Raw genomic sequence first — 12,786 nt, forward strand, 5'->3', positions numbered from 1 at the left:
GCTGCTGTGGGCTATCAAGTACATTAGTAATAGAGGCTTTAGCTGGTACTATGGTGTCTGCTAATAGCAGTATTTTGCGACATCTGTAAAACACAGTAAACTTGAACAATGTGTACAACTGGAAAGCACAAACTCATAAGTACCTGGAAATGTCTTAATTTGTGATAGTAGCAAATCTAAGAACAATGAACCTGCTGCCGCGATGACCTCACCACTGAGTCTCAGCAGTGCACAACACTGGCCCCATAAGGCCAAGTGAAAAATATAATATTCATAGGGGTCAACGTGCCAATTTTAGCAGCGTAGCCAATGGTGTAGCTAGAATCCTGCTTCAGATACAGGAGGGGCCAGATCAGGTTTCCTTGCTGAGACACGAACACACAGGCAGTAAAAATAAAGGGACACAGCGTCCCACACTTCTAAATGTGAAAAGTTCCAAAGACACATTTATCACTCTCTCCTACTGTATCAACATTATAAAGACATTAAGAAAACCTGTCCTATCTAGTTACCACGCCATTGGTCTTGTGACTATGGAGGACATACCGTCTGGTCTTCTCCTGTGCAGATGGGCAGATGACATGTAACAGGAATCCACAGCGTCTATGACAGCACATGACCTCACATGATGGATGCAGGAACATTGTAAATGCAGCAGCGTGTATTTGACAGGGTAGACAGGCTCATCAGACCAGGCCCTCTGAAGAGAACAGCACCATCCATGGCCAGGACATGTCAGGGTTTGGAGAGGATGGTGGCCGGGTTGACGCCGCAAGGTATGCAGGAGATGGCCTCAGCAGATTCACCAAACTTGGGGTTATTTCTGTATGTAGTGTCCTTGCGGAGGAAAAGAGTATAGGACACAGGGTGTAAACATATAGCACTTTGGCTTTATTATTGTGCAGTTGAAAATTAAAACGCCAATCTGAGCTATAATAAATGTTGTCCAAAAATTGCTTGAACAGGTTAATACCCGCTCATTAATACCCAGCCACCATATTCTTATTTATTCTACTTCTGCTATGGTCATTTTAATTCCATAGCGGCACATGACCCCCAGCTGCCAGTTCTCAAAATATGCTGCTAACCGCTGTCAGGGCAGACCTGTTAAGTAATATGATTAATTCACCCACACTGTAAAAGCTGAAACTGCAGCGTGTGATGTAACGATACAGTAATAACAACCTGCAGAGATCCAGACTGCTGAGACATGGAGATGGATTCGGTTTTCATTTTGGAACGCATTTTGGAAAACTATCCATTCATAGATGACTCTTTGGACCCAAGGCCTCCTCTTAAAGGGGCCGTCTTTATCGATAGTTTTGTCTTCCCCTTGGGGGATTACCTAAAATAGCAGTACTTATTTTCTTTCTTACGGTATCATAATACAAAATAGATTTGCATGGACATTAAATATTGTAGTGTTTTGTTACATTTTGAACTTCCCAGTACGAGAACCAATAGTGAATAGTTTGACTACACTAAAGGTGGCTGGACTTGTCACTCTGAACTTTTCCTTACATTTTTGCTTGCTAGGATGGCGATTCAAACTCAACATGACCTGAGGTGGGGAAGGAGGAGCCCTAGATTAGACACACTGTCACTAGAGCTCTCTCTTTCTCTCTCTCTTGGGTTCACCCTTACTTCCCCCTCTGTACTGCCACCTCTCTGTCACACACAGGTGCGCACACAAACACACACACACAGCTGAAACATGCACACACAAATAACTGAAACATAATCCAAACAAGGGACTGGGCTATCTCTAATGAAGATAAATGCTTCATCCTAAGGGCTGTGGTATACAGTATACGTTAGACTGAACTGGGAATGTAGTTGAGAGCATTTAAGTGGGTGGCAGGCTGTGGGTGTTTAGCTGTGTTGTCAGGACTTTATGGCTTTTCACACAGGGTTGGTCAGTCGTTCAACGTCCCTAAGAGCCTCCTGGTCAAAAGGCAAATCCGCATGAGCTGGACTGTCAACAACATGTGCCATGACATTAATGAAGGAATCAACCTCTTGTGGACTATAGGCCTTTGTTGTTCAGATCACCTTGGTGATGTCTCATTAAGCTTTTTGAATAAACAAATACATTATAGCTAATATAGATATTTACATTTTGTGATCAAGGATATGTGATGGCACAGACCTTACTAATGTAATGTTGTTGTGTTCCCTTGGGCATGAAGACTCCACTAGCCTTCCGGACTGAAGAGAGGTTCTGAAATTACTGCAGTTCGGTGTACACCTTTGTACAGAGACAATATAGCCTACACTTTAAAGTTTGTTTCTCTGTTTTTAATCTCCTCTGGTAGCCAACTACTGAGAAAAGGAATTGACTCCTGCATGACCTTATAACTTATTGAGTCACTTCTTGTCTGAGTCAATCAAAGCCATGAAAGGATGGAAACTGAAACTGATATGCCTTGATGCTAAAACACAGTGGAAGCCTCTCACATGAGTTCAGCAGCATGGCACCAAGTTTCCCTACTGAATCATAAGCAAGGTGCTGCCCTCCTCTGGTCAGGAGAGGGAGAGTGGTTTGCCTGGTCACCCACCAGGGGGTATAGACTTTCTTTTCTCATATTGTTACACTTCTCTACGGGGGTGTCACAGTGCCTGACTGTCACTACACCCTGCAGGCTTCAAAGGTTTCCTTCCTGTCCATGGAGCTCAGCTCACAATGGAGGAAAATGTATTTGTGTGTATTTTCCTCTGGGTCACAACACACATCCTATGTGCACGTTCTCAGGAGAGATGACGGAAACCGTCAATAACAATTTTTTTCTCATTGAGACACAGGACAAGGTCTCTCCCATTCTGCTGCATTGTTTTATTCTCAATTCACAAAGGCATAATTACAGGCATTTAAAGACTGTACAAAAGGTTAAGAAGAAGAAGAGGTGTAAAAAATATAGAAAATATACAAATGCATTCAAATCAATAACAGCTCCAGTTGTTCAATGGTCTGAATAAATTAGAGAATAAATATTGATGGTGGTCATTCAAGTTGTCCGTCTTGCTCTGATCCTTGTTCTGGTTCGTGCTCTGGTTCAGGCCGGGGTTCTTGTTCTGGTTCGTGCTCTGGTTCTTCTGACTCATGGTCATTGTGGTTTAACTGGGCATACTCAACTGAGCCTTGCTGAAATAGACAAAATAAAATAAAAATTACAAGAAGAAGCCCGTGTCTGTTTCTGTGTATTCCAGCAGTTTCCTCCTCCTGTGTTGAATCTTATTTTCTCCATAAGGGGTCCCTCTAAGACAAAACAAAGTCATAAGGTCTATGTACTGTATGTAAAACAGTACTGTTACGTACATGAGTGTATTTGTTAGTACATTGCTCTACTTACGCCGTCAGCTTGTTCGGACTCTGACTCACCTGCAAAAACAAGAGCAGGAGACAAGCTCAGGAAAACAACACCCTCCACCCAGAGCCTCCCCCTTCCCCAAAACAACACCCTCCACCCAGAGCCTCCCCCTTCCCCAAAACAACACCCTCCACCCAGAGCCTCCCCCTTCCCCAAAACAACACCCTCCACCCAGAGCCTCCCCCTTCCCAAAACAACACCCTCCACCCAGAGCCTCCCCCTTCCCCAAAACAACACCCTCCACCCAGAGCCTCCCCCTTCCCCAAAACAACACCCTCCACCCAGAGCCTCCCCCTTCCCCAAAACAACACCCTCCACCCAGAGCCTCCCCCTTCCCCAAAACAACACCCTCCACCCAGAACCTCCCCCTTTCCCAAAACAACACCCTCCACCCAGAGCCTCCCCCTTCCCAAAACAACACCCTCCACCCAGAACCTCCCCCTTCCCCAAAACAACACCCTCCACCCAGAACCTCCCCCTTTCCCAAAACAACACCCTCCACCCAGAACCTCCCCCTTTCCCAAAACAACACCCTCCACCCAGAGCCTCCCCCTTCCCCAAAACAACACCCTCCACCCAGAACCTCCCCCTTCCCCAAAACAACACCCTCTATCCAGAGCCTCCACCTCTCCTCAAGACTGACACCTTGGGCTTATCGCATTACAACCATTCATGTGTGTGTTACTAGTCAGTTTCCCTGCCGATAAGCCCATTGTTTGACAATATAGAGGCAGGCCAAAGCCCATGATTGTTTTCTCTTCCCCTGCGCTGCAACATTGTTTGATACAAATACCATTGACATTTGCAAGGAGTAGGTCAATTACTCAACAATGGACAATATGGTTGGCGTGTGGGTTCTTATTTCAGGGGTAAACAAGGGAGCAGTCTGTCCTCTGACTCCGCTTGACAGATGCACCCTGTGTTTGGGTTGGATTGTAATAACAGGAAGTTCCCTTTGACGAGAGCAGGAAGTGGACAGCTGGCTAAGCGGCCGGCTTAACGGCACCCTCTCTCACTGACAATGCAGATGTTTAGAGTTAGGCCTGGCCTGGTTTCCTGCATGGCACATTTCTCAAACCCCAGAGAAGAAGCCCATCTAATTAGCTGTTTCTTAGTGTATAGAGGGCTTCAGTGAACATTGAACAGGATGTTAGTCTTACCTTGATTCGAATTCTGCACTTCGCTGTACACAGTGTCTGTGCCTTTCTTCACGGGGGCTAGAAATGCATAAACAAATGCTTCATAGGGACATAATCAAAAAATGCAAGTGGACAGCTCATGATTATTTGACATTAAGCAATAGATCAATAATAATGTTGACATGCGTATTTGAAGCCTAGCACCTCCCAGCTAAGAGGATGGGTCAGTCTTTTACCTCTGGTGGGGTCTACTTCCTGGGGATGGACCTCAGTGTATCGTGGCTCAGGTACCTCAGTAGTTTCCTCGCTGGTCTGGTCGTCAGACTCTACAATAGTCACACTTAATGTTAGACATGAATAGTTACATAGTTAATGCTCCTACTGTTGAAATGTAGGAGTTGACCTCATGAACTCTGGTACACTCACCTGAGCCTGAGACGTGATCACTCCAGATGCTCCTTCCCATGACCCCAGGAGTGACTGCAAAACACAGAGACCAGGGGTCAGTCATACAGGACACCGGTCACATCCAATTGGATGAAACATTCATTGCTTTGCCATATTAGGTATGCATCCCCTCACCTGCTCTTTACCCTGAGCCAAGCTAGGAGGAAGGAACACACAGAGAGGAAAGATGACATCCTGAGAGGATGAAGGGTTGGAGCAAGGTTAGGGCTGAGATGGTAGGGGTCTGCAAGACTCCATAAACTTTCTATCATGGGCCAATGGTTTAGCAGTGTGAAGTCCTGACAGCAGATATAGGTTCTACTGTACAGTAAATCAGTAGACAGATCTTACCATTGGCAGCCTCATTGACTTCTCCATGGGTCAGTCTCAGAGTCTCGTCTGTTTTAGTGCTTGCTGGCTTCCTGAGAGAGGGGAACAAGAAAACACAATGAACAATTAAACAGGAAACTCCTATATGACCTTTATCGCTTTAATATTCACATCTTCCCAAACAAAGAATTGTGCATCACCTGTACATTCAATGGTTTGTGAATAGACTATGGTAGTATGATGAAATCAAAGCCTACTCACACTGAGAGTTCCACTGTTCTCTCTCTTCTGAATGGAAGAAGGCATTTCTTAACGAGGATAATGATGATGAGAGACACTGTGAGCAGGATGCAGAATGCTGCGATCAGCCCCTTCTTCCAGCCAGCCAACTTCACTGCAGACAGCAAGGTTACAGAGGTTACCTCAGGTCAAGTTCAGCCACAGTGGATTTAGCTAAAGGACTTCTAGTCACACACCAGTGTGTTTGTGTGATAATACTTTCATCTGCAAGATCCCTTCCCCTCTCACCTCCAACAGTGACCATGGCACTCCTCTGGCTGTCATTGGATGGGTTGTTAGTGACGCAGTAGTATCCGCCTCCATGCTCTCTACTGACACCTTGAACCGAGTGGGATAATCGCATGTCATTGGTGGTCTTGGACAGCAGGGGCAGGGCACTCTTTGTGTGATACCATGTGTAGGTGATGGGGGGCGTGCCCCGCTGGACAGTGCAGGTTAGGGTCAGGTTCTCCCCCTCAGCCACGTCCCCCATGTTGGGTGTCACGGTCAGTACTGGCCTGGACACTGGCTCTGTGGGGAATTAATGTTGTTGAGTCATTACAATAAATCTACTATATCATCAGTTAGACTGACTGTACCAGCATCTCCCTTTTATAAGCCAGAGCCATATGTAGGTGTATGTATGTATGTATGTATGTATGTATGTATGTATACATTTGGTTCTGTTATAAACAGGTGGTGTGGCCAACTCACCTATGATGGTGGCAGTGCGTCGGAGGTGCTCTCCTGAGCTCTCCATGTGGGGCTGACTGGGGTAGTTCTCGGCCTTGCAGGAGAAGCTGTGGATGTCAGTGCTCCTGTGGATGGAGGTGATGTTGAAGAGGGCCAGATCCCAGGGTCTGCGGACCACCCTGAACTCAGCTTGTCTGTAGGGGCTCAGCAGGGTGTAGGTGATGGGCAGACTACCGTTGTCACTCTGACACTGGAGCTGGAAGGGCTTGCCCAGGATCAACCTGCCTCCTACCACACTCAGAAGAGGGACTGACACAGGCACTGACAGAGGGAGAGGGGGAACAAAAAAGAGAACGAATAAGACAGAATGAGACCAGAGAAGAGAAAAACTGTTAGAAAATCAAGCACATGCAATGTTTGAGAATGTTGAATGAGAGTGTTTTTAATATGACCCCATCCACTGTCAGAACAGAAATGACAAGATTGTTATAATGCTGTTATTGCATCAAATGGTTGTTTTATGCAACATAATAAGGGGTTGGTAGAACACTCATCTATCTGTGTGTGTTCTACTGAAAGTGAGCCTCTAGGAGATTTAACACTGACAGAAGATTTACAATATCTTCTGGGTGATAAACCTAACAAGATCGCATTCCATAGCATGATTAGTGTCTGTGTGCCTGACTGGAAGCTACCAGGGAGAGATGGCTCGGGCCAGACCCTGGTTTCTAAACAATGAGAAGTTTTTACAGCAGATACTTATAATTCACAGCAGACAGTATCTTTCAAACAAATCTTAAACTTGTAACCCATTCCATACATCTGTTGTTTGTCATGTAGACTGAAGGGGGTGTATCTTGGTTATAAAAGACCTTTGTACCTTTGTCTCGAGGCTCTCAACGAATCATCTGAGGGTGATTTGTCGACCAGCCATCATTATCTTAGGGCACTCAATCGATTCACTTTATATGTGTGTGTTGTATTGACCTGCTCCCTTATTAATAAGTGAATAAAGATTCAGTTTAAGTATATCTCTGACTTGTGTGATAAGTTTGTCTCGCCTCATTTGAAAGTAAAGAAATTAACCACCACACCACACAGAGAGACTCACCTTTTGCCTTGAGGACAATCTGTGTGCTGTTTTTGAAGATCTTTTTGGTTTGGCCTCTTCCTTGGGCTTGGGCCTGGCAGGAGTAATTTCCATTAAGGGAGGGGTGTGCTGTGGCACTGTATTTCCCTCCTGATGTCAGTAGGACCTGGTTCCTGTACAAGGAGTACTTCACGTCCCCAATGTTGATTCTCTCATGGGAATAGCGGTCAGTATCACAGTTCAGTGTGAAGCGCTGTGTCTCAAACACCTCTCTGGGCTTCATCACCAGGACTGGCTTGGAAAACAACTCTATGGGGATCAGACAGAAAAAGCAGAGTGTCAAACATTAAATTCAAAGAAACTTTGGCATGGCGAAACATTAAATTCAAAGAAACTTTGGCATGGCGAAACATTAAATTCAAAGAAACTTTGGCATGGCGAAACATTAAATTCAAAGAAACTTTGGCATGGCGAAACATTAAATTCAAAGAAACTTTGGCTTGGCGAAACATTAAATTCAAAGAAACTTTGGCTTGGCGAAACATTAAATTCAAAGAAACTTTGGCATGGCGAAACATTAAATTCAAAGAAACTTTGGCATGGCGAAACATTAAATTCAAAGAAACTTTGGCTTGGCGAAACATTAAATTCAAAGAAACTTTGGCTTGGCGAAACATTAAATTCAAAGAAACTTTGGCATGGCGAAACATTACATTCAAAGAAACTTTGGCATGGCGAAACATTACATTCAAAGAAACTTTGGCATGGCGAAACATTACATTCAAAGAAACTTTGGCATGGCGAAACATTACATTCAAAGAAACTTTGGCATGGCGAAACATTACATTCAAAGAAACTTTGGCATGGCGAAACATTACATTCAAAGAAACTTTGGCATGGCGAAACATTACATTCAAAGAAACTTTGGCATGGCGAAACATTACATTCAAAGAAACTTTGGCATGGCGAAACATTACATTCAAAGAAACTTTGGCATGGCGAAACATTACATTCAAAGAAACTTTGGCATGGCGAAACATTACATTCAAAGAAACTTTGGCATGGCGAAACATTACATTCAAAGAAACTTTGGCATGGCGAAACATTACATTCAAAGAAACTTTGGCATGGCGAAACATTACATTCAAAGAAACTTTGGCATGGCGAAACATTACATTCAAAGAAACTTTGGCTTGGCGAAACATTACATTCAAAGAAACTTTGGCTTGGCGAAACATTAAATTCAAAGAAACTTTGGCATGGCGAAACATTAAATTAAGTTAGAAAACGCTCACTATTACATCATGTGGCCCAACCTTTTACAACACAGTCAGACATCCAATACTTGCCTTTGACTTTGATGCTCTTATAGGCTTCTTTCTGCACATTGCCTCTGTCCGCCTTGCACACATACTCCCCAGAGTCCTCTGCCAGGACACTGAGCGAATGATTGAGACTAATGAAGGCAGACTTAAGCACCCTCTTGTCCTTGGTCAGGAAGACCACCACATTGGGTGGGGGGTTCACCACTCGACAGACAAACTCGACAACGTCACCCTCAATCACGTCTTTACCAGGAAGAATGTTCATGACGGGTGTGATGAAAAGTTCTAATGATACAACAGAAGAACAGGGAAATTCTTTAACCCAACATTTATTTTCTTACAGGTGATATATTGAATTACACAGAAGCATAATGCCCTTAGCTACTATAAATCTGAACCGGAACCTTCGAATGACAAATGCAACAGTTATAGTCAGCATTCAACCCCACTCTTACCTTTGACCATGACCTTGACAGTGTTACTGTTGTTGGACCTCCCAGCGTCGGGCAGCATGGTGATTTCAAAGTAACAGCGCAGGTGTTTGTCCCCAGCATGCTTCAGCTCCAGCCTGGTCTCCACTGAGTTCCCATTGGCCCTCACCTGCCTGATCTTCTCCTGGTCCTGGTAGAAGTGGAAGAACAGGGAGCCAGACTCATCTGGGGCGCTGCAGGTAGCTGTCACCTCATCCCCCTCAAACAGGATCTGGGAGGTCACCTGCAGCACAGGCGTCTGTAAGCCTGTGGTCGAACAATCAATGTCAGTCACTAGGATGTCACATACCATGCATCATCAGGAGGAAAATACTTGATACTGTATGTACCTACATATAATGGATTCCGAATGAAGATATTTTTATTTTATTTTATTTAACCTTTATTTAAAAAGGCAAGTCAGTTAAGAACAAATTCTTATTTACAATGACGGCCTACCCCGTCCAAACCCTAACCCGGACGATACTGTGCCAATTGTGCACCGCCCTACGGGATCTAGAGATCTAGAGAGTTTTACCAGAAAGTCAATATAATCATGGATCCATTTCAGCAGTACCTGTGACGGTGAGTCTGTGGGTTCTGCTGCCTTTGCTCTTGCCTTGAACTATGACCTGGCACTTGTAAGTGCCAGAGTTGGCAGCCCTGGCCGGGGTGAGCTGGTGAAGGACCGCAGGTTCGGTGGTGTTTTTGGAGTAGACCAGGACATCGTCTCTCAGGAAGTTGAAGCTGTGTGTCAGGGGGTGGGACTGGTCATGGCTGACGCTGACCTCACAGTTCAGGTCCATCAAGGTCCCACTGGTTACCTCGCCACTTGGGTCCAGTTTGAGTGTCACACTATCTATGGTGAATACTGGACAACCACACAGACAGACACACAAAGACACCATGACATCCAAGGCTAATGCAAACTACTATTTGGGGTGCAAAATAACCAAGGCTAAATTGACTATTCTTCAAGACTAGCCAGGGAGTTCCCTCTGTGCTTTCTCCTTTACAGTGCAGGTAGAGTCCTCCAGACAGAGGAAGGCCCTTCCCTGGTGCCTGGCGGCCCTCCACAGTAAGCAGGAGGTGTGCCTGGCGGCCCTCCACTCCACTGCACAGTAAGCAGGAGGTGGAGGAGGAAGGAAAGGAGGAAAACACTTTAACAAACACAGACCAACCGTCCCCTCCCCTGGGAGGGCTGTGGCCTTACCTTGGCTCCTGTTCGCACTCAATACCAACAACACTATTGTGCCTGAGCTGACACAACAAAGCGGGCATTTTGTTCCACATCCTCCCTGGTAATGCTTTTAGAATAGGTAACACATACAGCTCAGCCATGCAGGAGAAAAGGCTGAGACCTGAGCCAAAAGTACTTTGGAGCCAAATTTGTGACTCAGCCTTCAGGGAATAGATACGGTCTGTTATTACAGTTATATGCCACCAGTTCACTCTCAATACCCCACCAAGAGCTCAGAATGAACTAAGTTGCTGAGAAAAATAAAACCATTACAGTATCTGAGAATGTAGGTGGATCAAAGAGGTTCAACATCTCAGAAGCTTGTTCACATGCTGACACAAAACAATGAAACCAGCTGCGTATTCCGCTTAAAATACCTTCAATAAATCGAATGAAAAACATGAAAATGTCAAGGAAGCCAGACGCTCACAATACCCATTTCCTACAAAAAGACATAAAAATAGCCGCTTATCAACCGTAGAGAGGACCAACTGCCCTCAAACTATCGTTACCTTTACCTTTACCCGGCATAGAGACAGTTTGAGGGCAGTTTGAGGGCACTCTCTACGGTTGATAAGCGGCTATTTTTATGCCTCACACACAAAAAAAATATTTTTGTAGGAAATGGGTATTGTGAGCGTCCACCTAAGACTCTTCCAGCTCTCTGGTGCATTTATTAAAGTGGCATCAAATACAGAAAGTAATTGTATCTCATACTTACATGACTGAGCTCCTGCCCCTTGCCCTGTGAGTGGAGATAGGTGGAGGGAGACAGAGGAGGAGGAATAAGAATAGAAAGCAAGTGATGTGAGAGACAGACATACATATGAATAGAAGGTGAACTAAAGGTAACCTATCTGAGCTCAGAAAGTAGAGTAGAGTGCTGGATCCTTACAGAGGGTGAGCAGACAGGTCAGCAGCAGCAGAGGCAGGTAGAGTGGTGGGGAGTCCATCCTGAGTGATGACACTGATACAGCACCACAGCCAGGAGCAAGAGTGGCAGGCGCTCACATAGGGACAGGGGAAGAAGGGAAACATGGGCCGGGCCACAGGGAATGAGAGGTGGAGTACGCAAGGAGCAGGAAGGTGGAGAGGGCGGGGCATAATTGTCTATGTGTGTGTGTTACGCCTTCGTCTTATCATTGGCCTTCTTTTTGTTTCATTGACCAGGAAATGACCGCTGCTTCCTCAGGATATGCAAGTTCCCAAATGTAAAGTGCCTTGACTTACCCCAAATTTTCTTGTGTTACAGCTTGAATTCAAAGTTGATTAAATAGTTTTTTCCCCTCACCCATCTACACACAATACCCTATAATGGCAAAGTGACATTTTTGCAAATTGATTGAAAATTAAATACAGAAATATTTAATTTACATAAGTATTCACACCACTGAGTCAATACATGTTAGAATCACCTTTGGCAGTGATTACAGCTGTGAGTTTTTCTGGGTAAGTCTCTAAGAGCTTTGCACACCTGGATTGTACAATATCTGCCCATTATTCATTTCATAATTCTTCAAGATCTGTCAAATTAGTTGTGGATCATTGCTGGACAACCATTTCAAGTCTTGCCTTAGATTTTCAAGCAGATTTAAGTAAAAACTGTAACTCGGTCACTCAGGAACATTCACTGTCTTCTTGGTAAGCAACTCCAGTGTAGATTTGGCCTTGTGTTTTAGGTTATTGTCCTGCAGAAATGTGAATTCATTTCCCAGTATCTGGTGGAAGCAGACTGAACCAGGTTTTCGTCTAGCATTTTGTCTGTGCTTCATTCAGTTTATTTTTTATCCTGAAAACTCTCCAGTCTTAACGATTACAAGCGTACACATTACATGAGCAGCCATCACTATGCTTCAAAATATGGAGTGGTACTCAGTAACGTGCTGTATTAGATTTGCCCTAAACAAAACGTGAATTGCTTTGCCACATTTTTTGCAGTATTACTTTAGTGCGTTGTTGCAAACAGGATGAATGTTTTGGAATATATTTATTATGTACAGGCGTCCTTCTTTTCACTCTGTTAATTAGGTTAGTATTGTGGAGTAACTACAATGTTGTTTATCCATCCTCAGTTTTCTTCTATCACAGCCATTAAACTCTGTAACTATTTTAAAGTCACCTTTGTCCTCATGGTAAAATCCTCTCTGGCAACTGAGTTAGGATGGCCGCCTGTATCTTTGTAGTGACTGGGTGTATTGATACACCATCCAAAAAGTGTAATTAATAACTTCACCATGCTCAAAGGGATATTCAATGTCTGCTTTATTTATATTGTTACCGATCCACCAATAGGTGCCATTCTTTGCAAGGCTTTTGAAAACCTCCCTGGTCTTTGTGGTTGAATCTGGGTTTGATATTCACTACTTGACTGAGGAATCTTACAAATATATGTATGTGTGGGTTAC

General features: G+C 44.3%; 1 protein-coding gene across 2 annotated transcripts; it reads right to left on the minus strand.

Moving 5' to 3' along the window:
- Window positions 1–2,811: 2,811 nt before the first annotated feature.
- On the minus strand, window positions 2,812–11,412 carry LOC120039472 (platelet endothelial cell adhesion molecule-like). Of its 2 annotated transcripts, XM_038984866.1 has the most exons (15): window positions 11,277–11,386; window positions 11,103–11,126; window positions 9,719–10,012; window positions 9,127–9,408; window positions 8,696–8,956; window positions 7,368–7,655; window positions 6,278–6,577; window positions 5,813–6,094; window positions 5,546–5,678; window positions 5,306–5,376; window positions 4,934–4,987; window positions 4,744–4,833; window positions 4,529–4,585; window positions 3,351–3,379; window positions 2,812–3,142 (listed from the first exon to the last, which is right to left on the minus strand). In XM_038984866.1, exons 1-15 carry the CDS (start codon window positions 11,332–11,334, stop codon window positions 3,002–3,004), a joined length of 2,364 nt encoding a protein of 787 aa, XP_038840794.1. In that variant the 5' UTR covers window positions 11,335–11,386; the 3' UTR covers window positions 2,812–3,001. The 2 variants fall into 2 exon arrangements, with proteins under 2 accessions (XP_038840794.1, XP_038840803.1); XM_038984875.1 differs by lacking the exon at window positions 3,351–3,379 and having other exon boundaries at window positions 11,277–11,412.
- Between the last annotated feature and the right edge of the window lie 1,374 nt (window positions 11,413–12,786).

Source organism: Salvelinus namaycush, chromosome 3, assembly GCF_016432855.1.
Source record: "Salvelinus namaycush isolate Seneca chromosome 3, SaNama_1.0, whole genome shotgun sequence".
Lineage (NCBI taxonomy): Eukaryota > Metazoa > Chordata > Actinopteri > Salmoniformes > Salmonidae > Salvelinus > Salvelinus namaycush.

Bases quoted from the DNA above. Each gene is read 5' to 3' on its own strand.
- LOC120039472 (XM_038984866.1), bottom strand. From the start codon at position 11,334: ATGGACTCCCCACCACTCTACCTGCCTCTGCTGCTGCTGACCTGTCTG. The intron at 6,578-7,367 runs GTGAGTCTCTCT...TCCCTCTGTCAG, and splicing joins GATTGTCCTCAAGGCAAAAG to TGCCTGTGTCAGTCCCTCTT. The intron at 6,095-6,277 runs GTGAGTTGGCCA...AATTCCCCACAG, and splicing joins ACGCACTGCCACCATCATAG to AGCCAGTGTCCAGGCCAGTA.